The sequence below is a fragment of the Amblyomma mixtum genome, chromosome 5 (genome assembly GCF_055824585.1).
Source record: "Amblyomma mixtum isolate Tamu chromosome 5, ASM5582458v1, whole genome shotgun sequence".
Classification (NCBI taxonomy): domain Eukaryota; kingdom Metazoa; phylum Arthropoda; class Arachnida; order Ixodida; family Ixodidae; genus Amblyomma; species Amblyomma mixtum.
In genome coordinates, this window is record NC_143016.1 from 132984809 (window position 1) to 133006008 (window position 21200).

General features: G+C 43.3%; 1 protein-coding gene and 1 long non-coding RNA gene across 2 annotated transcripts; both read left to right on the plus strand.

The window, feature by feature from the left end:
- Window positions 1–661: 661 nt before the first annotated feature.
- LOC149343757 (uncharacterized) lies at window positions 662–2760 on the plus strand. Its single transcript, XR_016282726.1, has 2 exons — window positions 662–897; window positions 1118–2760. It is a non-coding gene; the product is annotated as an uncharacterized LOC149343757 (long non-coding RNA).
- An 8103-nt stretch (window positions 2761–10863) lies between these two features.
- On the plus strand, window positions 10864–13061 carry LOC149343758 (uncharacterized). The gene is made up of 5 exons (XM_089546044.1): window positions 10864–10967; window positions 11197–11257; window positions 11596–11608; window positions 11715–11755; window positions 12781–13061. The coding sequence occupies exons 2-5, from the start codon at window positions 11209–11211 to the stop codon at window positions 13029–13031; spliced, it is 354 nt and encodes a 117-aa protein (XP_089402170.1). The 5' UTR covers window positions 10864–10967; window positions 11197–11208; the 3' UTR covers window positions 13032–13061.
- The last annotated feature ends 8139 nt before the right edge of the window (window positions 13062–21200 follow it).

The following is a 21200-nucleotide window of genomic DNA, read 5'->3' on the forward strand; positions in this document are numbered from 1 at the left end:
AGCAACTTTGTTCCGTTTTCATCATTGTCACGTGAAAACGCAAGCGTGCGCAGCGCCCTCAACCTGCTGTAGCAGGCAGCAAGTCGGAATTAATAATATACGATCGCTGCGATTAGCAACATTGCTCATTTTAATAATGAAGAAACTTCTTGCTATGCAAGCTCTCTTTGGGGACCGCCTGCACGGCACAGATTACTGCTGCTGCTTTGTCCGTAAACTATTGCCTATTTTTGCAGCTCTTAAACCACTTCTCATCTTTAGATATACTGCATGTGGCTGTGCACTTGGTCCTTCACAATAAATCTTTGCATTATTATGAAATGTAATGCCTGTTGCAGAAGGTCCCCATTTCTTGATTTGAATAAATGTCTGTACTGTGCTGTGACTTCTGTTCCTTCGGTTCAACCTGCATTGGCGAATATTTCTTTGGTCAGTATTTCAACCAATCTTTTCAATGTAAAAATATTGTATTTTTTCGGGGCTGAAACTCGTATGGGACAGGTTTGGCGTGGATTGGGACCGCCTACCTACGCCTTTATGGTTTTTCCTCTCTCTCTCTCTCTCTCTCTAAGATATTTCATTAGCCTATGAATGCTCCCAGCTTGAAAACGTCGTAGAGCCGGTTGCTATCTTCCTCGATGCTATTGTGTTACGAGCTGTGTACACGCGCTCGCGTGTTGACTCGAAGCCGAGATGCCATCTCAAGCCACGAGGAAAGTACAGGTGTGTTGTTGCCCAGACCAACGCTATGAAGGGTGCCCCAAAGATTAGACGGAGGTGGTTTTTTCGGCATGTTTGTAGTGGTAAAAATAACCGCGAAATTAGTCAATATAAGGCAGCTTTCAAAGAGCTCGTCAGCAAGGAAGCAGCGACGTTCATCTGCCATAGCGTACTCAGGTAAATTGGAGCTTTTATGCGAAGATCTGTGCTTTCTCAAAGATTTTATGTACAGTCCATTTTTGAACATGGTGTTCGAGCAAGATTACATTTCAACCTTGTAGTAATAATGTTGGTCATTGCAATTAGCCTTATAGAGCAATTATAAGCTCAAGCAACGTAGTACCAACTACACGAAGGATGTGCGTGGAGCAACCTGACGCGTACAATTTTCCTGCAGGTCGGGTTAATCTTGAACGCAACTCTGTGGTTCACATTCCTGGGTCTAACAGCGGTGGTTTGTAAGTTCATGTGTTTCTTTTTTGCTTCCTGTGCCAGACCGGGGCATGTAGTGCCAATAACATAACTTAAAATGTGCGGCGGCAATGTATTTTTTCTTTCCTTCGTCATAAAATTTGCCGGTTAATTTTATTCCTTTTTTGGTCCTGGGGTTGCTACAGGCAACAGCGGGTAAATTGTTATTGCCACTTAAAACTAATGGTTGGAACAGTACACATGATATTTTGTTTCCATCAATGAAGAAGTTTATCAAGAACAAAAAACATTGTTAGCGACTCATGGGATATTTTTTTTTATATTCCATGTTCCCAATAAGGCACAGCCAAAATGTAAGTACTATTTTGCAATTTTTGGCCATGCTTGTCATAATCAGGAGCGGCATGCCCTTGGCAGAAATATGAATCAGCAATTTTTGTATATTTTTTTATTCGTGTTTTTATTATGTGTGGCTCTCACCAAAATATCACGGTAATTTAAGAGGTCGCTTTGTTTACTTTCTCTATCGCAAATGCAAATCATAGTCTTGCTAAAAACTCGCGCATGATATTGTGGTAAATATATATTTGTAGGCACTCTAAGAGTGACAGACAAACAAATAGAGTTCCGAAATTGTCAGAATGTGGACGCGGTATCACTGTGATAATCAGCCCGACTTTTCCTGTGGAAAAATGCGCCTCTCGTATGCATCATAAAATAGATCCTGCTCAGTGAAACTCGTCGCCAGATTATTCAGGGAAGAAATATTCTTCCGACACGCATCACCATCCAGTTCAGAGCTTTTGGTTTGCGCTGTGTTGTTCGCTGGATATCATACCCTTTTACACTTTTATTAAGTACCATTGAAGGCCACGGCAAAAATTTTTTCAGAAAAACAACGGACTTTAATATCTCACTATTTCGCTATTTTTGCCTAATCCCTCAACATGTCACTCTTTTTGCCATCTTCATTGTTTTTTCACTTATTACTCCGTACTGCTGCTTATGTTTTTCCAATCGCTTCATATGGCAGCAAGATGTTTGAAATTTCTTGCCATTTTGCTCTTCCTAAGTCAGGTAACTTCTAGCTTTTCACGGTTCTCTGTGTTAGAAAGGGTATTTTTTGCGTTACTTAAACTTGAGACAACCCAAATTTTATTCCTTCGCTTTATTCCCAGAATGCAACGCAAATAGAGGATGTGTTAGCTACAAACCACGACCGAATGCTAGACTACCCAATTCTAATTTGGTGTGTTAGTCAGTCTAAGTTTAGTCAATCGTCATGGTAAAGTTATTTTCTCGTCTCACACAAGCCCGAATTTCCAGAAGGGGCAACGACTGCTGTTGAAAAAGCTGGTCGTAAGCTGGAAGCGCTTGGACATGTGCTGCAAGGCAAAGCCTCCGACGACAGCGCTGAAGCCCGGAAGCAAGACGATGACGCCCTGGAAGCTTGCGCTGCCGCGGAGGGCATAATGGATGAGCAGTCCTTGAAGTATTGGGTCGGTGCTGTAGTTCGCGGCGTCATAGGTGGAGCAGCAGCTCACGGCATTGACAGGCTGAGAGGAAGATAGGACTGATGAATAAATGGTCAGCGCCTTACGTTTGATTTTAGTATTTGCGTACTCTTTCTACTTTCTTATCAAAGTGTAAACTCTAACATTCTTACTTTGTGTCTTTACTGGTTATAAAAAACCTGCCAACTTGAACTCTTTGTAAAATTATGTTTCATTTGACATCATTCGAATTCATTTACGGTTGCTTACACAATAGACACAGTATGCACCCAGCCAAGGGCGCGCATTTTTCCACCGTCTCTGCTGGATGCAGTTATTGTAGGAAAGCCGCATATCAAAATTATTTTCTAGCCATATTAAAGCGTTCAAAGAGAAGAGATTTTTGTACCACATAGTTTGACACTTCGTCTTTCGCCAAGAAGCAGGTATCTTTAAGGGCCTGCATCGCTATTGCTGCCGTCTTGCTGACGCCGAGCTCCTCGTCATTCACGTTTATGAAGTCATCACTGGTTCCATATATTGTATTCTTAACTCTTGAACCTTTAGTACAATGCATGGAACGGCTGGCTCCAATACAAAAGACACGAGGAAACGAATTGCAGTGATGATTCTTAGCCACCCGGTCGGCCTTACTTTGTGACCGGCCGTTTGAATTACCTAAGGAAAAAGAGGCGACTAATTTTTGCTTTAACTGCTCACCGCAGCACAGTAGTTCAAGGCGCAAGATGCACAAAATGGTACGAGCACGCGCCTGTCTTTATGCGGAAGCTGTCTGGGCGGGACGACACACAAAGCAATTTTGGCACACGTAAAACGCAGCTACTCGTTCCGAATTTTTCTCTCCAATAACTGGCTCCTAAGTAAAAGTAATTCCTAATAATTCCCCTGTTCTGCTCAAAATATTAGCTGATGAAGAAGGCTCAATACAGTTTTCAAAAAATAAATCTACTTTGTGTTGCTTGATCACAAAGAATACCTCTTAAACAGTTTTCAATAGAATCTTGTAACTGTCGGCATGGATACTGATTTTTCACACAATTTTCACCACATAAACTAAAAACTTTTACACGAAAAACTAGAATGATATGGAATAAGGAGCTTGTCATATGAAATCGTAAAATCACATCTAGCGAACATAGGTAAGTTTGTTTCTATTAAAGACTTGGGTTCTCATGTAATAAAAATAGCCACCGGTGTTCTGCTAGGAAGCATGCTTAGCCCACTTGTTTTTAGCCTCTACGTTAACAATATTATCTTAATTCGGGACCAGGAACAATTCATTACATATGCTGTGGATATGAGTAGATATATACCATCTGCTTCGCCAACCGATGTGTTGTACAAGAAATTATTTTATATTTTGGTTGATCAATTCGTCAAAAGAAAATCGTCTAACATTTATTGCAAATGAAACAAAATATCTCACTTTCCGCACTGAAGTAAATGAATACTTTAGAATTTGATCTTAACTAATTAATCTACACGTACTGAATTCTCAGTACCTTTAAGACCCTCAGAGCTAAATTTCTTACATGTTTCAATGCGATGACCGTGTAAACTACGTTCTCCAAAAAATTAGGCATAGAGCAGGACTCAATAATATGAATCTCTAAATTATTACTTTGCTAAGCACTGTTCAATTCCCATCATAATTTATTGTCATTTTGTACGGGGCACAGCTCAGTCAAACCTTAATAAGATAATGATGCCGGAAGAGGAGTCTATGCGCATTATTCAAAATGCATCATATACAGAACGTACCACCAAGTTCTTTAACATAAATGTCATAAGAATCCAATAGCTGTGCAAATATCACTTGCTGCGGCAATTTTATTATGGAAATTTCATTACTTATTGAAGAATGTTGTTAGCACTCTGATTGAAAGCGAAGGCTTGCTTTGACTACCTGAATCACGCATTCATTATTACTACATTCGGAATCCACCATACGTACGGTAAAAACGAAAATATTTCCACTGGAAGAAGAGCTTGCGCACTGCGGTAACCATTCAATTACTAAAAGAGAAAGAGAGTGCTACCTAAAATTTACGGAACCATGTGTCAGTTATTGCAGCAGGATGCGAAACAAAAATAAGTCGTTGTAGAAAGAAACCTTTCGCCAGGATTCCGATTTTTGAAACTTGAGAACCACCCTTTGGATACCACAGCATCTATTCCCAATGCCACCCGCTTGCCTAAAGCGATACGTTGGCGGCCTGTTGCGGTTTATGCCACAATGCGAACCATAATTCCGGAGAAAAGCTGTGTTTATTTGCAAGTATCGGACTTTGTCCGCATGCAGTTCCCTGAAGTAATGGCGTTATGTACAGGGTTAAAAATAATATACACTAGTTAGCTCAGTAGTGTAAAAGTAGCGAGACCTTTTTATTAAGCACGCATGAGTTCTATTCAGCGCCTCTATTTATTACTTAAGTAATTGTCTGCTTTAGGTAGAAAATATATTGCGGGAAAGCATTTATTTTTGCCGATATCTGGTTAAAGCGATTTTTTGACCTCACTGGATGTTCACAAACAAATGTTGCTTATTAAAACTGGGAGTGAGGGGCTGCCATGAACTGCGCTGTGAGCGCTTCGCTCATGGTAAAGAGAAGTGAGTTTCTTCACAGAATCTGCTTCGTAATGATGTAATTGTTCGATTATTATGACGAGAGCTAATGAGCAAAGATAACAAAATGTTCCTGCATTCTGCATTTTAAACAGGTCAATGTCATTCGCCTGAGGGCAAATTATTTATAATCGTGGTGGCACCGGGTACTCGAAAAGGTTGGCGCCAATTTGTCGCAGCAGCAAGCTGTTGGTCTGCAGACTGTCGCGAGTCCTTGTGTAGGCTAGTGGAGCGACACGGTTAGGCTTGAAATATCTATCACTTTTGAAAAGAAGCGCAACTGGACTAAAGAAAAGCTTGCAACAGAGGCGGGTCTGCTAAAGCGCCTGAGTACCGTGCTGCCACATGTAGGACACAACTGCAGATTACCTGTACATGCCTTATCTTCTTGACGATGATAACGGCCTTGATCTTTCTGGGGTTGCTTATGCGACCCAAGCGTGGCGCCACTGTACCATGAGGGATTATAAGTGCACAGTTTACTAAAGTGTGCGGAAGAAAAAACTGCAATTCGCTTAGGACTTGTTATGCAGCGGGGGAGATGGGAGTGAGGAACTTAGGACGCAGGTGCCCACCTAAGTCACACGACTTTGCGGCGTCATCGCAAACTGCCAACCGGATAGTGAGAACACTGCCCACCGTCGCATGTGGCATTTTTGCTCGGGAAGAGAAAGCTGGGCCGGACAAGCCCCACCGCTGGGTACACTTGCCATCGCAAGGCAGTGGTGCATCGCTTAACTACCGCAGCACTGCGCCAGGAAGGGTATGAGGGCTCCCAGGGATCTATGAATGTAAAGTAGAGAATATATATGAGAATGAACCCACTACGCTATCGGGCCCTAACCTTAAGACCGAGCTTAAGTGTTCCTTTCAATTTTATTCGTCAAGCATCTAGAAATCTATACAGCTAGTGGCGGTCTCTAACTCTGTATTGTTATCATTTTCCGGCATCTGAGAGCTAACCTCTTTCATTGGTTCCAATCTGCAGAGCAATGAAAGGTCACGAAAATTGTTTACCTCCCTGTCGAAAAAGATTTCGTGGAGTCTGAGACTAACACCTTGGATGGTGAATCTGAAAACGAAGTGTTTCAGCGGCTATATATACTTGTTTTAGCAGCTGGTAGCAAATTCTGGCTCTGGACATGTTATGTCCAGCAAATATTTCCAGGTAAAATAGCGCTTACCACTATTATTCAGGCGCCTGCATTATTGCATAGATGCAGAATAAAAAGCACAATTAATGAAATACTTCGAAAATATATGTCGTTTAATATACAAGACGGCCAGGGTATCTTTCTCTTCGAATTCGCTTTTAATGTACTAGAGTACTAACTGGGATATATTTTAAGGAAATTCAGCTGGTCCGCTATGGTGATAACATTAGCTAATGAGACAGTCCCAAGACGTGCAATGCCTTGCCGTTTTTGTGCCGGCAATTACCTCTTCGAAATCTGCACCACTGAACATAAAATCTCAAAATTATGTTTGCCCACACTCAAATATAAGTGGTGGAGTTGGTTTTGTGAGTAGTCATAAATTGTATCGTTTGTGTAATGTTATCATTAGAGTTTTGGAGGACAGGGATAATTTTGCTCTAGTAATTTCTGCTGTAAAGCTGTAATTACTTAAGATATTCTTGTTGTTTGAGCGAAGCTGCTTTGTTCTCACGTTGAACAACATTTCGTTTAATGCGAACAGCTAGAGATTGGCCGGTACTCACTCTGGCTAGCAACATCGATTTTTTGTTCCCATGAGTCTGGGTTGGTAGATACCTTGTTGATGTGCCCTGATTTCGACACTGTCAGCTACTCTCAAACTGGCGTATCAGGGGCCACAATGGTGAAATTTCTTGATTATATTGGCTCCATTAATGCAACATAGATGACTTCTGTAGCTCTGCCTATGCTAAATCACCGTACGTTACATAATCTAGCATTCTTAACTTTTGTTCACTGAATACGTTCCATGACAAAATATATGCGACTGCGAAAATTCGAAAGATGCGTATTCGCGCCAAGCAAGGCAGTGTAATAATAAGACCACGAGACCATTTCTGCCTTAAAATTCGCATCACAGTGACCGAATCCAAGCTTTCGTACACCAACGATGGCTAGTTTGCGAAAGTACATCACGTGGGTGTCAAAAGGTTTCGATGAATAAATTTATCGTTGCACTTTTTAGAGCATCATAAGAGCAGTCATTGGCAGCCAAGGGGCTGTGGCGGTATCGTGTGCTCTCGCCATGCTAGTTCGGATAGACGCAGTGTGTCTATGGTGAATGGAAAAATATTTGCCGTCTTTGGCTATTAGTGGAAACAATTACGAAGTTTTGGCACCCATGGACATGAGCGCAGCAAAAAACTTCTTACCGCTTGGTGTCCGTAATACTTCCTCTGCACCGATAAATTGTAAGATGTATTTGTAAACTGAGACCAACAGGAGTTAGACTGCTTGTTCATCTAGCTTATATTCGTACGAATTCTAGTACTTCCGAGGACCTTTGTTTGCTTTGCGAAACTTTACAATTTAATTAATTCATTTTGGCTAGAATCTTTTAAGTTTACAGAGGAGCTATATCCTTTTAGTGCACTGGAAAACAGTGACACTTGTGACACCTATCACATGATCCTTCATCGTTCCACTGCATCTGAAAGATGGTTCTGGACATGAAACATTACGCGCATCCACTCGCAGTGTTGCGCACAGCCCTTCGGCGTGTGCACAGCTTTTTCCAGCGGGTAATGCTCAGCAGCAGGGCGCCTGTGATGCTGATTTATTCTGGAAGCTGAATACGGGCGGGAACTTGACGTAGCCAGGCATGCTGAGGTGGAAGAATTACGGAAGCCATTTACCACAGATTACATGGGCGTCCGTAAATTGAAGCGTCACGCAGAATTTATTGGCTACTCAAGTGACTGTGAAAGCAAAATGTTAGTAGAGGACAGACAATGCTGCAAAGGATGTCTGAGAATAAAATGTGTATTTGCGAAATTGTGAATGTGCACTTTTAAAACTATGATAGGCTGTTGGATCTTTGTATTACTCTGCGGTAGTGTAAATTTCTAACTTTTAGGCAAGATCTATGTGACATTCGCTTCGCATGATGCATACAGCGTGTAGTAAACTATCAGGTTTACCCTCAAGCCAGAAAAAGAACAGTAAGCACAACATGTGATATTCAGAGGACAGCAGCCACCGAGTTTCCAGAGTTACGCTTTAAAATGTACGTACCTACTGCACCAAACGCCATTTCATTACGATGTGAACCATAATGGTGATTGCTCTGCATATCATATACGGTCACGCTATCTGAACGGGCACACAGAGATAGCATAAGGAACAAGGGAAATATGCATTGATCGGTGACATGGGCGTCTGGTAACTTCATGAAATGCTTACCGGTCGGTTGCCTAATGAAAAGAAAATCTGTAACGTGGGTCAGCGCGGTATTTCACACAAAGGAAACAATATCTTGCTCGTTCGTCAACTGTTGGGAACATCTGGTAGTACACGGGATGGGCGTCTGCAGCATCTGCTGTATTAGGATTCAATTCAGGAACCGCTGCTGCATATTTGATTCCAGCCTGTAAGCATGATTTTGTAGATCGGCGCCGCGCCACATTTAATTGAACCTAATGTTACACAGGAAGCTTACAAATACGCACTTTATTAAATAACAGGAAGTGCACCCTAATACAGACTTCATCTTGTGGCAGTATTTAAAAGCGCAAGTTTGGCGCGTTGTATGTATTTAGTGTGCATCAAAACCGCACACAAAGACAACTCGTTGACGGAAACACAGCTATCGTTCGTGTTATTGTTTCGCTGCTTACGCACAATGGGCCCTTGAAGGGACGCCGTACCAAATCCAATCCGTTCAAGCGCAATATTTCGGCAGTTCTATTAATATAAACTCTACTCTCTTTATTTGAATGAATCATCTAACAATAACTAGTTGGTATGTAAAAACATTGCACCTCACTTGTAGATTTAGCACCACATAAAATTTTGAACCATTTACTGGATCTTATTACAACGTTGTGCACTACAATTTGGCAAATACCACGATGGCCCCTGTGTAGTGAATCTGTAACGTCATACAAAACAAAGATTCAGTTCGGTCTTTCCTGTGAACTTAAATTTCCTGAGTGGGAACGGAGAAGTGGTGTGGTTTGGATTGGTTTGGTTTATGGGGGTTTAACGTACCAAATTGATACAGGCTATAGGGATGCCGTAGTGAAGGGCTCCGGAAAGTTCGACTACCTGGGAATTTTTAACGTGCAGTGACATCGCACAGTACACGGGCCTGTAGCATTTCGTCTCCATCGAAAGTTGACGGTGAGTGCCGGGATCGAACCCGCGTCTTTCGGTTCAGCAGCCGATCACCATAACCACTGAGCCACCGCGGCGGCTTTAACTGAGAAATGCCTTCGTCGATCTATGCTTGTATTTCCAGCATACGTGGTTGTGCTCGAAAAGGAGCCCAACGTCGAAATACCAGAGTTCCTCGTCCACTGGCGCCTCGAAGGTTAACGTAGCCCGTTCAGAATTAGTGAAAACTTCATAATTAGTTCCTGCGTGCAATGTGCTTTTACTAAATTATGCCACAGCTTTCAGTCCCCATTACCTACAGTTAAAATGCCGGTCATCGGGACGAAGTAATAACTGGGTCGTGCTCCCGATTACTGCAGTAGTAAAAGAGTCAGGCCGCTTAGCACATTCTGGGCGTTCAGCATAAAAAGAAAAAAAGTGGTCGTTTTACTCTATGCACGCCGTATCCAAAGAACTCAGCAAGCAGATATATTGTTGGTGTTTTTCTCTCATCCCCCATCAAGCAAAAACAGGTATGTCGAGCTATTCAAACACAGAAAGAGGACAAGAAGAGAAAAGGGCATCGCGTCGGGCGCAGTAATAAGTTCATTGCCGACCTCTCTACCTTTTCCTCTCATTAAAATTCCTTCCTATCTCTCTTTTGCCTGCAGCACTGGTGTATTGCATACAATCCCCCTTTCCTGCTCCTGAACAACAGGCCTGCTCATGAACAGGAGCAGGCAGGCCTGCTCCTGAACAAGCGCTTACAACAACATAGGAAAAAATTAAAGAATACAAATGGCCTATCATATCTGGTGAAGCATTGTTGAGCGTGTGAGATGACAAACATGAAAAGTAAATAGTGCACAGCATTGCTTCACGAGGCGCGTGTACTTTACACCCACAAAAATTAGACAACGCGGGAAATGGTTGCAAGGCTTTTTATATCGCGAAGGACCAACAGCAGTTGATCCTCAAAAAATCGGTTTTTTGAGGAAAAAAGCCAACTAAGCCTTTATTGTTTTGGCACGACACGCGATTAGCATTTGAACGCTTTCTAGATTTTAAGCGTCATTGAGCTGGCCGCTATCGTCTGTGATACTATTGTGTTAGGAGATCTGCACACCCGTTCGCGTATTGACCCGAAGCCGAGACACCAACGCAAACTGCAAGGGAAGTCCACATATGTAATCACCCAGAACAATGGGATGAACGGTGCCCCAAAGATTAGGTAGAATTGGGTTTTTCCGTTAGCTCTAGGGTAGTAGATATAATGGCGAACTAACGCTATATAAGGAGGCTGTCGCTCAGCTCGTCAGCAAAGAAGCGGCACCATTTTTGGACATTCTACCAAGGTTTACTCAGGTAAATGACGCTGTTTAAGGACGATCTATGAGGGGCTTTTCAGGGAATTTGTGTAGAGGAGACTTTTAAACAAGAACACTATGTTTGAGAAAGTTTACATTTCGGATTCGTACTAACAATGATGGCAATTGCAGTTGGTCTTATCGACGAAATAAATGCTCAAGCAATATAGTGCCACTTGCACGCTCGGTGTCCGTGGCCTTACCTAACGTCTATAATTTCCCCTTAGGTCACATTCGTCATGAATGCAGCTCTGTGGTGCATGCTCCTGGGTCTAACAACTGTGGCTTGTAAGTTCATGTGTTTCCGTTTTATTTCTTGTGCAAGAATGACAAATGTGGTAACAATCACTAATTCGAAAAATGTGGACCTGTGCAATAATTCTGTTGCTTCCTCATAAATAATTGTCGTTAAATTTTATCGTATTATCGCCACACTGACGCTAGGACTGCGTTCCAGTAGGTTATATAAGCTTAGAATATTTTTGCGCGGTTTTATTGATTGCCAACGGATGTGCTTGGAACAGTGGACAAGATAATTTTGATTGCGTTAACTAGGTGATTTGTTGGAAAATACTTGATGCTGCTGACTAATGGAGTAAATCTTTCCTTTTCATGCTGCCAAAAAGACGCAGCCACTGTGTAAGTACTATTTCGTGAATTTTTGGCAATGCCTTTTTAAATTAGACCCAGCACTTCTTAATGAAACATGGTGTTGAACTAATTTTTAAAATTTTTCGATTCTTAGGGTCCCCTCGGCTGGAGTGAATCTCTTACCGGAACATCAAGGTAATTTGAAAAGTCCCTCCGTTCAGTTCCTCTACAGCAACAACCAATTGTGTGCCAATTATAGTGTCGCGCGTTTTAATATGAAATTTTAATTTTAATGGTGCCGCACTATGCAAGCATCATCACTTTCATCATCGGCCTGGCTCTGTCATCTGGCGGAATGCGCCTTTCTATGCAACACTAATCGGTCTTGGTCAGTGACAGTCACGGTCAGGCAATCCTATCAAGATTTATCCCTCTGAAACGGTCCAGCAAGTACTGCGGAGCTTGAGTTTTGTTGAGTGTCCTCCGGGGTGTATAACAACCTCCTGCTCTCGAATTCAGAACGGGTGAAGGTCATGACGAACTAATTTTAGAGATAAGTTGGAAAGGAATTCACTCACTCGTCGCTCTTGTTGCCACCTGCATTTCTTAGTATCTTACTTCAGTACGCCGATGTTCAGACTGGTTGAGTAGCCTTCCTTGGAGACAAGACACTTCAAAATCTGTGTGCATTTTACTCCTGACAATGAACGTGACATATAGCTGTTTAAATTTTTAGCCTTAGAAAAGGAATTCCCTTCTTTACTTCAACTGGAGGTAACCTAACTTTTGCGAGTCCCAGCTATATTCTTAGAATGCATCATACGTATAAGGGCCTGCCAGCTACATAAAGCGGTCGAACATTACACTGGAAAAATTCCTTTTCGTGCTATTTACAAATTTCGAGCGACTCAGCACAAATCATGATTAAATGGCTTTATTCTACGTGCTTACCGTCCCAATGTGAGTGAGGCTTTCAGAAAGGCCGTAGACAAGGGCTCCGCATAATTTTGACTATTGGAACTCATACAGGGGCACTGATATCGCAGAGCACATGGGCTTCTAGCAATCCGCTGCCATTGAAGTGGGACCGCCGTGGCCGAGATCGTATTTCGGGTCAGCAGCCGAGCACCATAAACACTGGACCACAGTGGCGTCTTAGCACAAATGAGGAGGGAAAGTTACCTTGTAGTACCTTTCATCTCCCACGATCCAATTTTCAGACGACACATCATCTGCTGCCGAGAAAGCAGGACATAAGCTGGAAGCTCTTGGACGTCTGCTGCAAGGCAAAGTGTCCGAGGACAGCGCCGAAGCCCGGAAGCAAGTCGGTGAAGCCCTGGAGGCTCTAGCTGCCGCGGAAAACAAGCTGGATGAAGAGTCTTCGGAATATTGGGTCGGCGTTGTAGTTCGCGGCGTTATCGGAGGCGCCGTTGCTCACGGCATCGACAAGTGGAGGGGAAGGAAGGGCTGATGAATAAAGAGGAGCTTACGTTTGACTGAAGTATTTTTGAACTGCGTTTATTTTGTTACCCCAGTGAAAACCCTCTCACTCTTGTTCCTGCGTCCTTCGATCCTTGAACATGCAAGATCTGCAGAACTTCATCTATGTGTTAAATTAAGATTGATTAGATGTAATTCGTATTCATTTTAGGTTGTTTACACCTTAAATACTATTTACACCCTACTAAATGGCAAATAATATTTTCGCAATTAGTGCTTCGTGCGGTCCCCGACCCAAAAGCGCCATTTTCATATTAATTTACTATTTATATTCTGGAGAAATACGTTTATTGTGCCGAATACTTTGACGCTACGTCTCGCGCTTAGAAGTAAATAACATTGTCTTTTCATCGCTGTCGCTGTCATCCTACTGAACCGGGCTGCTGGCTATTCCCTTATATCAGGTCATCTCTGGTTCTATCCGTTATGCTCAAAATTCCTGCGCCATTAGTGCATATAACTATGACCGGGGAATCCGCATAGCCGTATTTCAAATCACACGGGAAGACCAGTTGCAGCGATGCTTCGCCCAGTCGGCGTCACTTTGTGGTCAGGATGTTCCATCCCCTAAGAAGATGCAGCTGTCTAAATTCTCCTTTAACTGCGCACAGCAGCACAGAAGTGCATGCTGCTTGATCGATATGATGATAGCAGCACGGAGTTGTAATTTAGTAGCTCTCCTTCGCATGGCTTCGGGAAATTTGCGCCTCCTTCCTGGCTGTCGGGCTTGCCACGTGTATTAAGGAACATGTTGAACTCCACCTGTTGTTGAGCGCCCAAATGTATCGAGAGTACATTTGGGCGCACTGTCATCCTTCTTGACCATTCACTAGATGGCGCCCGCCCTCCGTAAGAAAGAGATAAGGGAAGGCAAATAATTACTGGCTTTTCTAATTTTTACCTAGCATATTCGTTCTCTAGAACTTCCCAGAGTGAAAGTTAGGTGGAAATTCTGGGCAGAGACTTACATACATAACATGTGAGGAATGCGATGGCATAAGTATCAGCGAAATTAAAGAGTTTTTTTTTTTGTTCCAAATGAGCTAAATGCATCCGAAACGCAACCCCAAGAAACGTGACAATTTGCTTTCCGCACAAACCCTAGTGCTTTCCACGCTGCTATATGATATCCACGAATCTTTACATGTTAGATCATCACTACACCTCGATGTGATGAAAAATTGCGCAAGAAATTTAGTCAACATAAGCATGTAAACTGTGGAATTGACTCTTTCTAAAGTAAAACGCTGGACTCCATGAAGAAAAATTTTCTTGCGCATCTGTTTTTAAGCTCTCTTTATGAAAATAATTCGTAAAATGATTACGCTCTGAATACAGCAGAAAACCTGTTAGAACATTCACTGTGTGCTATCGCTAACACTGCTCTGCTTCAGCACAAGCAAACACATATGAAGAGCGAACTTTTGTCACCTTCTTTTCTCGTGTTTACATTTCGGCAGCACAAACGTGTTGGATCTAGATTATGCCACACTTCGCTCTAGCATTCTAAATTCATCAGTTGTCGAAAAATGGTACATGTCCAATTCATAACTACAGCACAAGGGGCAGTATTGTCACTTTCTCTCTGCCTCTACTATTTAGCTTGTAATAATGAGTTAAAAACCCGCTGACAACTAGCCAAACTAAACTGACCTCATAGACGGCTCAGTGGCAAGTGTTAGCTGTTCCTGTGGCTCAGTGGTTACCGTGTTCGGCTGCTGACCTCATAGACGGCGGGTTCGATCACGACGGCAGCGGCCGAATTTCGATGGAGGTGAAATTCTAGAGGCCCGTGTACTGTGCGATGTCAGTGCACGTCAAGCGACTCCACGTGGTCAAAATCTACGGAGCCCTCCACTACGGCGTCCCTCATAGTCTGCGTCGCTTTGGTGCTCTAAATCCCCAGAAACCAAAGCAATATTTAAGAAAGCGATTAACAATTCGTACTCAGCGCCAGTTGGGTGTATGTGCTGCGCTTTCTGTTTAGAACACACCGTGTAGCGTAACGACTGTGCATTTGTGGATGTGGTTCGCAAATTATATGCCTCTGGTGTCATCCGGACGGATCCTTTGGAAGTTGTGGCAAGGCCCTTGAACATCATATGGTAGTTCTCAAGGTGGAGAATACAAAATATCGCGCTATACTCTGAAGAAACGGTGCAGCCATTGTGAAGTATGATGCCGCGGTTAATGGCACATTTAGTGGGCAATTTCTCCAGAGTTATTTCACGACACATTCCAATCTCGATTTTTCACGAGGCTAGATTTTCCTCCGTTTTTCTCACAGGTTTATATAAGTTCCCTGCAGTACTGCATACTATCGCACAAACTCCGACTTATTTTTTTGCTACAGTACTAGCTCATATCAATCCTCGCGCCACGCTGCACTATGAAATGACACGCACTGTGATATCCAAGCGTGAATTAATTCAGCATAAGATTCAATGGAAGCGGCGCAATAAACACTTCCGTTTGATATAGTTGTACGGCAATAAAAGGTGCAGAGAATTCACGGCTGTTTTCACGGCAATTACTTCAGCATATTCTCATTTCAGAGAGAGAGAAAACTTTTGTTTGAATTGAGGAAGGTTGCTCGAGCAACTTGGGTGGCACCCCTAGTCCAAGGCGCCACTGGCTTTAGCTGACTGACGGACTTGCTGAACCAACTTAAGTTGCTTATCCAGGGTCTCGCTGGTCAGGGCCACCTCCCACTGCTCATATGTCGGGTTGGATACAGTTAAGTGTTTTGGTTTCGTTGTGCATTCTTACGATATGTGGTAGAGCGTAGGGCAAGCTCCACACCAGGGGCATGTATTCTGATATTGAGTAGATATTGTGTAGGAGGAACAAGTTAGGGAAAGTGTTGGTCTGAATTTTCCTCCAGTCTATGGCTGCGGAGGAGTCTAGTTTTATGTGAGGGGGTGGGTATTTTCTGCGCTCCAGCCGAATATGTTCTAATCTGTCACCATAGGTGCTAGGCATGGGCGTGGGGTAGGGATGAGGATCCGCCCGGTTGGTTAAATCTCGGGCTAGATCGTTGGCTACCTCATTTCCAGCTAGTCCTTCGTGACCAGGTGTCTATCTTAGTCTGTGTGTTTGGCTCAGATTGCCAAGTAGCTGAGTTGCTCTTAAGGGAAGCCTGCCATTAAGAAAGTCTCGGCAGGCTTGTTGGGAGTCTGTTATAACGTGGGAGGACTCTCCTCTTCGGTCTTTATGTTTGATGGCGATAGCTATTGCCAGAGCCTCTGCAGAGGAGGGGTTTTCTGCATAAATAGAAGCTTGGAGAGCCCGTTTTAGTTGGTGGTCAATCGCAGTGACTGAGAACGAAATCACTTGGTACCTTTTTTGATATTTGATTGAGCCCGACGAGCCAGCACTTCTTGACATTCGGTTATGTCGGGAAGCAATGAGGATAATTATTTATTTTAAGGCAGTCGCAGATGCCAAACCGAAGGCTGCCGTTTTTTCGAAACCAAGCACTACTAGAATAAGACCGCTAAAGCACAGTGATGATTTTCGGTAATGTCAAATGCGCGCTATCTGTCGAAATAAAGAGGAAGAAGTGAGCTTGGGCAGGGCGTATAATATGAAGGCAGGATGACCGCTGGTCCTTAAGGGTAACAGAGTGAATTCCATGAAAAGGCAAACGTAGCAGAGGGCGGCAGTAAGTTAGCTAGGTGGGCGGATGATATTAAAAAGTTTGCGGGGCTGTAAAAGAACAGAATTAAATTGAGAGTCATAAGAGAGGCCTATCCCTGCAGTGGGCGTAGTGAGGTTGACGATGATGACGTTCCTCGCAGCGCTAAAGTCCACAATAGAGTTTCTTGGGATCTTTAAATTACTGTGGCGAGTAAGAAGATTTATACGACTGACTACTATGGGTGGGGCGGAATTCCAACCAGGCTCTACAGCGGTTCTCGAACGCCCCGATAGCGACAGCCCAAGTTATTCCCACGTCTGGAGCAAGGAGAAATGGGCAACAATTAACTTTTGTCGTGCTGGTCGCTACTGATTCAAGCGTCGGCCTGAAATGTGTAACTCGCCGCAGGTTTTTTTTTTTTTGGCACTGTCGTCGTCGTCCATGTCCTCATTGTTACTATTGTTTGTACTGCTGGTTTACCGTAGGCAAGCCTGTCAACAAGAATGCAAAAACTTAACAAAAAGAATTTTTCGCCGACGATTACTGACAGCTGCATCTCTGTTAGACTAAAGAGTAGGCACGGCCGGCCACTCAAGGTTATCGACATTTTCTTAAAGTACAGCGCCATGCACTGGTGATTCGACACTCCGGTAATCGGTCATTTGAGCTTATCTTTTTTACTCGGCAGTATAGGTTAGGTGTTCTGTGCGCGAGGTCAGGAACACCGCTACAGGCTCTCGACATGCGTACGCCTGCGTACGTAAGTCACTGTGGCACCCTTTTTATTATCTTTAAGTAGTCTACAGTAGAGAAGTCTAACAAGTGTGATCAAGGTATTGCAAAATTTCATTAGTTGGGCGCAGCAGCGTTTTCTTACGGCAGTGTGCACTGAAGACATCTTTGCTCATCTCTACCCGGCTTCCTTTCAGGCCGCTCAGCTAATTATTTCCATCGCAGTTCCTCAGCAGTGTATATGGGAGACCTTAATTCAGACGAGAATGGCACAAACCGAGTGGTGCACTTACCGTGTAATTGCAGTGAAATGCAAGAAACATAACTGAGGTGTCGACTTCATGTTTCGGCTTCCTCACTTTAACCTGGAATGTATATTCATCTTTCATTATGATACCTATGAAACTGTTTTTGTATAATTCATTTTATCTGCGCTTGAGCCTCTTTAACTTAATGTGAATAAGAAGTGAAAAATTGTTAAAAAACTTCTGAATTCGGGTCATCATCACTTCATGCCATTCGTGATCAAAAATGCTGCGATGGCAAGACGAACATGACGACGCAGATATGCGCTGAACGTGAGTCAACTCGCTCATCTTCAGGTATTGCTCAACATCTTGTCCTGTAGGTGGCTGACAATATGGGCACAGCTTGCAGACATATGCCCCTGAGAGCTAGCGCATATTTCGTCTCTCCGCTGCAAATGCGGGTACACTATTGTCCTATCTTGAGATCACTGCTGTTTTTTCCCTGCCGTAGTCTGCGAGTCTAACGCTTTTAGTTCGGCGCGTTCCTGCATATGAGCTGCGGTGTTTTATCACTACATCTCCTCCTGGGCCCAATGAGTTTCTCAAAACCTCTTTTGTCGTGAGAGCCAATTGATCTCACTTCAGCGGTAGTAAGGTCCACGAAGCTGAAGTTCACTCAGAAAATTGACGTGGAAAACATTCTTTTCTGATTTTGAACCTTCTGTCCGAAACATAATGCGGCAATATGCGGAAGCCCAAGGATACTACCAGTCTTTTTCAGCAGGCTGAGGGTCCCATGCATAAGTAAAGGCACAGCACGAGTCTGAGACCCTACAGGGAAATTAGATCAAGAACAGCTGATCTAATCACGATCTCTATCACGATCTAATCAGATCTAATCACGAGCTAAGATGTAAGTGACATAAACAAGTATATTATGAAGAGAATTCTACAGGTCCTGAAGTGCGGACATAGGATCCAACAAAAAGGTGAATTATTCGCATTGGCTTAAAAGAAAAGTTTTAGCAAAGGAGTCGAAGTGAACGGAAGAACAAGATAAGACGAAGAAAAGGCAAATTAAAGAAAGGCATTCTCAAGAACTGCCTTTATAATTAGAATTTTCAAAATTATTTCATTCAACACAAATTTTAACCGACGTCTACCTTACTTCCGCCAACGAGTCACCACTATTTGAATGTGCAAAGCAACCTGACGTATAGGACACTGTGGGTGTATGCCAGTCCACAAGAGGCCAACAACAACAATGAAAGGCCGCGTTCCTGCCTGATCGTCTTTGCAATAGCGCCGCCGATAAACGTCACGCCCAAACTCGTCCCGTGCGAGAACGGCGTCACCAAGTCCTCAGCAGGTTCGACTCAGGCATTCCTTTTGGTTCTCTGCGCCCTCTGTGTTGAGCTACATGAATTGCCATCGGAAAAGATGAAGCAGGAGCAAGCAGGACGCGGCCGCTACTGCCATTGTGGCCGCCGCCATGGTACCTCGGGAGAAGGACCGTTGCAGGCCGCGCAAAACCTTAAGGTACCGCAAAAAAAAAAACACGAAGCCAGCAGAAGGTTACCTGGCTTCGCGGCAAACGCACATGGCTGCGGTCTACAGCTCAATGGCATTGAAGGACTTGAGTCTAGGCAACAAGCAGGACGCCCGCGCTGTAATTATAAACCTGTCCTAATAAAGTCTCGCCCTAAGAATAACGCGCCGTTCGCGAAGAGCGTCATATAGACTACGAGGCCAAACTTGTTGGCAGCAAGAACGTCATCACTCGGTAAGAAAACAGCCCTAACAAAAAGCTATACCAGGACTAGTTCTGCGTCGGCAGGCACAGAAAAGGAGAGCTCGAACTCTTGGGCGACTTGTGATGAAAGTGGAGACAAAAAGAAAGGGCCGTCGGATGGCAAGACTCTGATGTGGTGGTGCCAGATCATTTCAGGTACGCATTGGAGGCTTAGTGTGCAGTATAAGCAAATGACAGGAAACTAACGAAGGATGAAGCGAAGGCGACGGGTTAGGGTCAGAATAAAGCAAGGCATTCTAAAGAACGGCCGTGTTCCTGCGGGATCTCTTTTACAAGAAAAAGAATGAAATAGTAAAATACTATTAGAATTTAGTTAAGATGATTGAGCAGCCAAGGTCTGCAGGAATCTGAAAAAAGCCCAATATAATCATGACGCCAAAATAAAGACAGACTCTATAGGCACCTGCCAGCAAAAATAATTGGAAACAATGAGAGTTAAAGCGGCAAATTAGGTAAACGCAATTGAGTTAAAGGAGGGCAGTATTATTTCGCTAGAAAAACTTGTGAACTTTAGTACCCAGGGACTAATGTCCTGAGTGCTCTGGAAGCATGATTGAAGAGTAATTGCCGTGAGTAAATTAGAAAAAAACACGTTAAGAACTGAAATCCATATATATCTTAGTTAACTTTACGTTCGCTGATTGCCAAGTGTTTGCAAAGGTAATGGAGAACAAAACTGGAACAACCTTTCAGAAAGGAAACTAGCTGAATTCTGGAAAATTCCTCAACGTCGGTGTAATCAATCAAAATGCAGAGAAATGAGTGACAAACGGCCTACGCGTTATGTCGAGTCTTCCTAAATTAGGGAATTGCGTTTGGTTCAGTCATAATATTCGCAATCATCGGGATTTGTGTAACCACAGTGCGGAAGTGGAGTATTCAAAAGTGCTCAGAATATTTGTAGCAGCTGTAATGCTGAACTAAAAGGACAGTCAGATACTAACCACAGATACTCCCCGGTAAGGCTGCACATTCTGTGAAGGTGTTCTGGTGTGTATACTGTACGTGCATGATTCAGAAAGTTTCATTGTGAAGAACTGGGGCAGAAAATGCAGTGAAGTGACAATATGGCAACAGTTGCCTCCAAATATGTTGTGTAATTATTATCTTCTTTTACGCCGGAGCTTCGTCCTAATGCTTTAGTGCGAGACCCTTTCTGACTTGCTGTACAAAGCTTAGACTTTCTTCGGCCCAGAGGATATGATGAGGCATTTGTTTTGTACCCAGTACTTCATCCCACATCAAAGCTGGTTTTGACACCTTGTGGCGCCATGACCGTGTCTTAAGCACATATTTTAGCGACAGGGAGTTTAAAACTGCTGTGAAGTTTATTTTTTTTATTTTGTTCACCTCTTAAAGCAACGCATGCAAAGTCACTGCATGTTAATTTCATGGGCTCACACCGGACCAGACTGGCTACGTATAACTAACGGAACTCAGCGAAAAGTGCTCACATGCTGAGATATGGATGCCTCGGGAAGGCGATTTGGCTGAAACGTTTTCTCCAATTCAGCCTGCGTCATGAAATGAGTAATAGGCGCTTCACAATAAATGACTTTTGTCTAAATATATCGGAATTTTCCCTCGGGTATAATATATTGGCTTGTGCCTTGGTTCTGGACCCATCAGTGACACGACTAGGCATCTTTGCCACATGCCCGAGTCGTGCAGCTTTCTACGACTTCGCTAAAGCATAAAGCTTTCCCT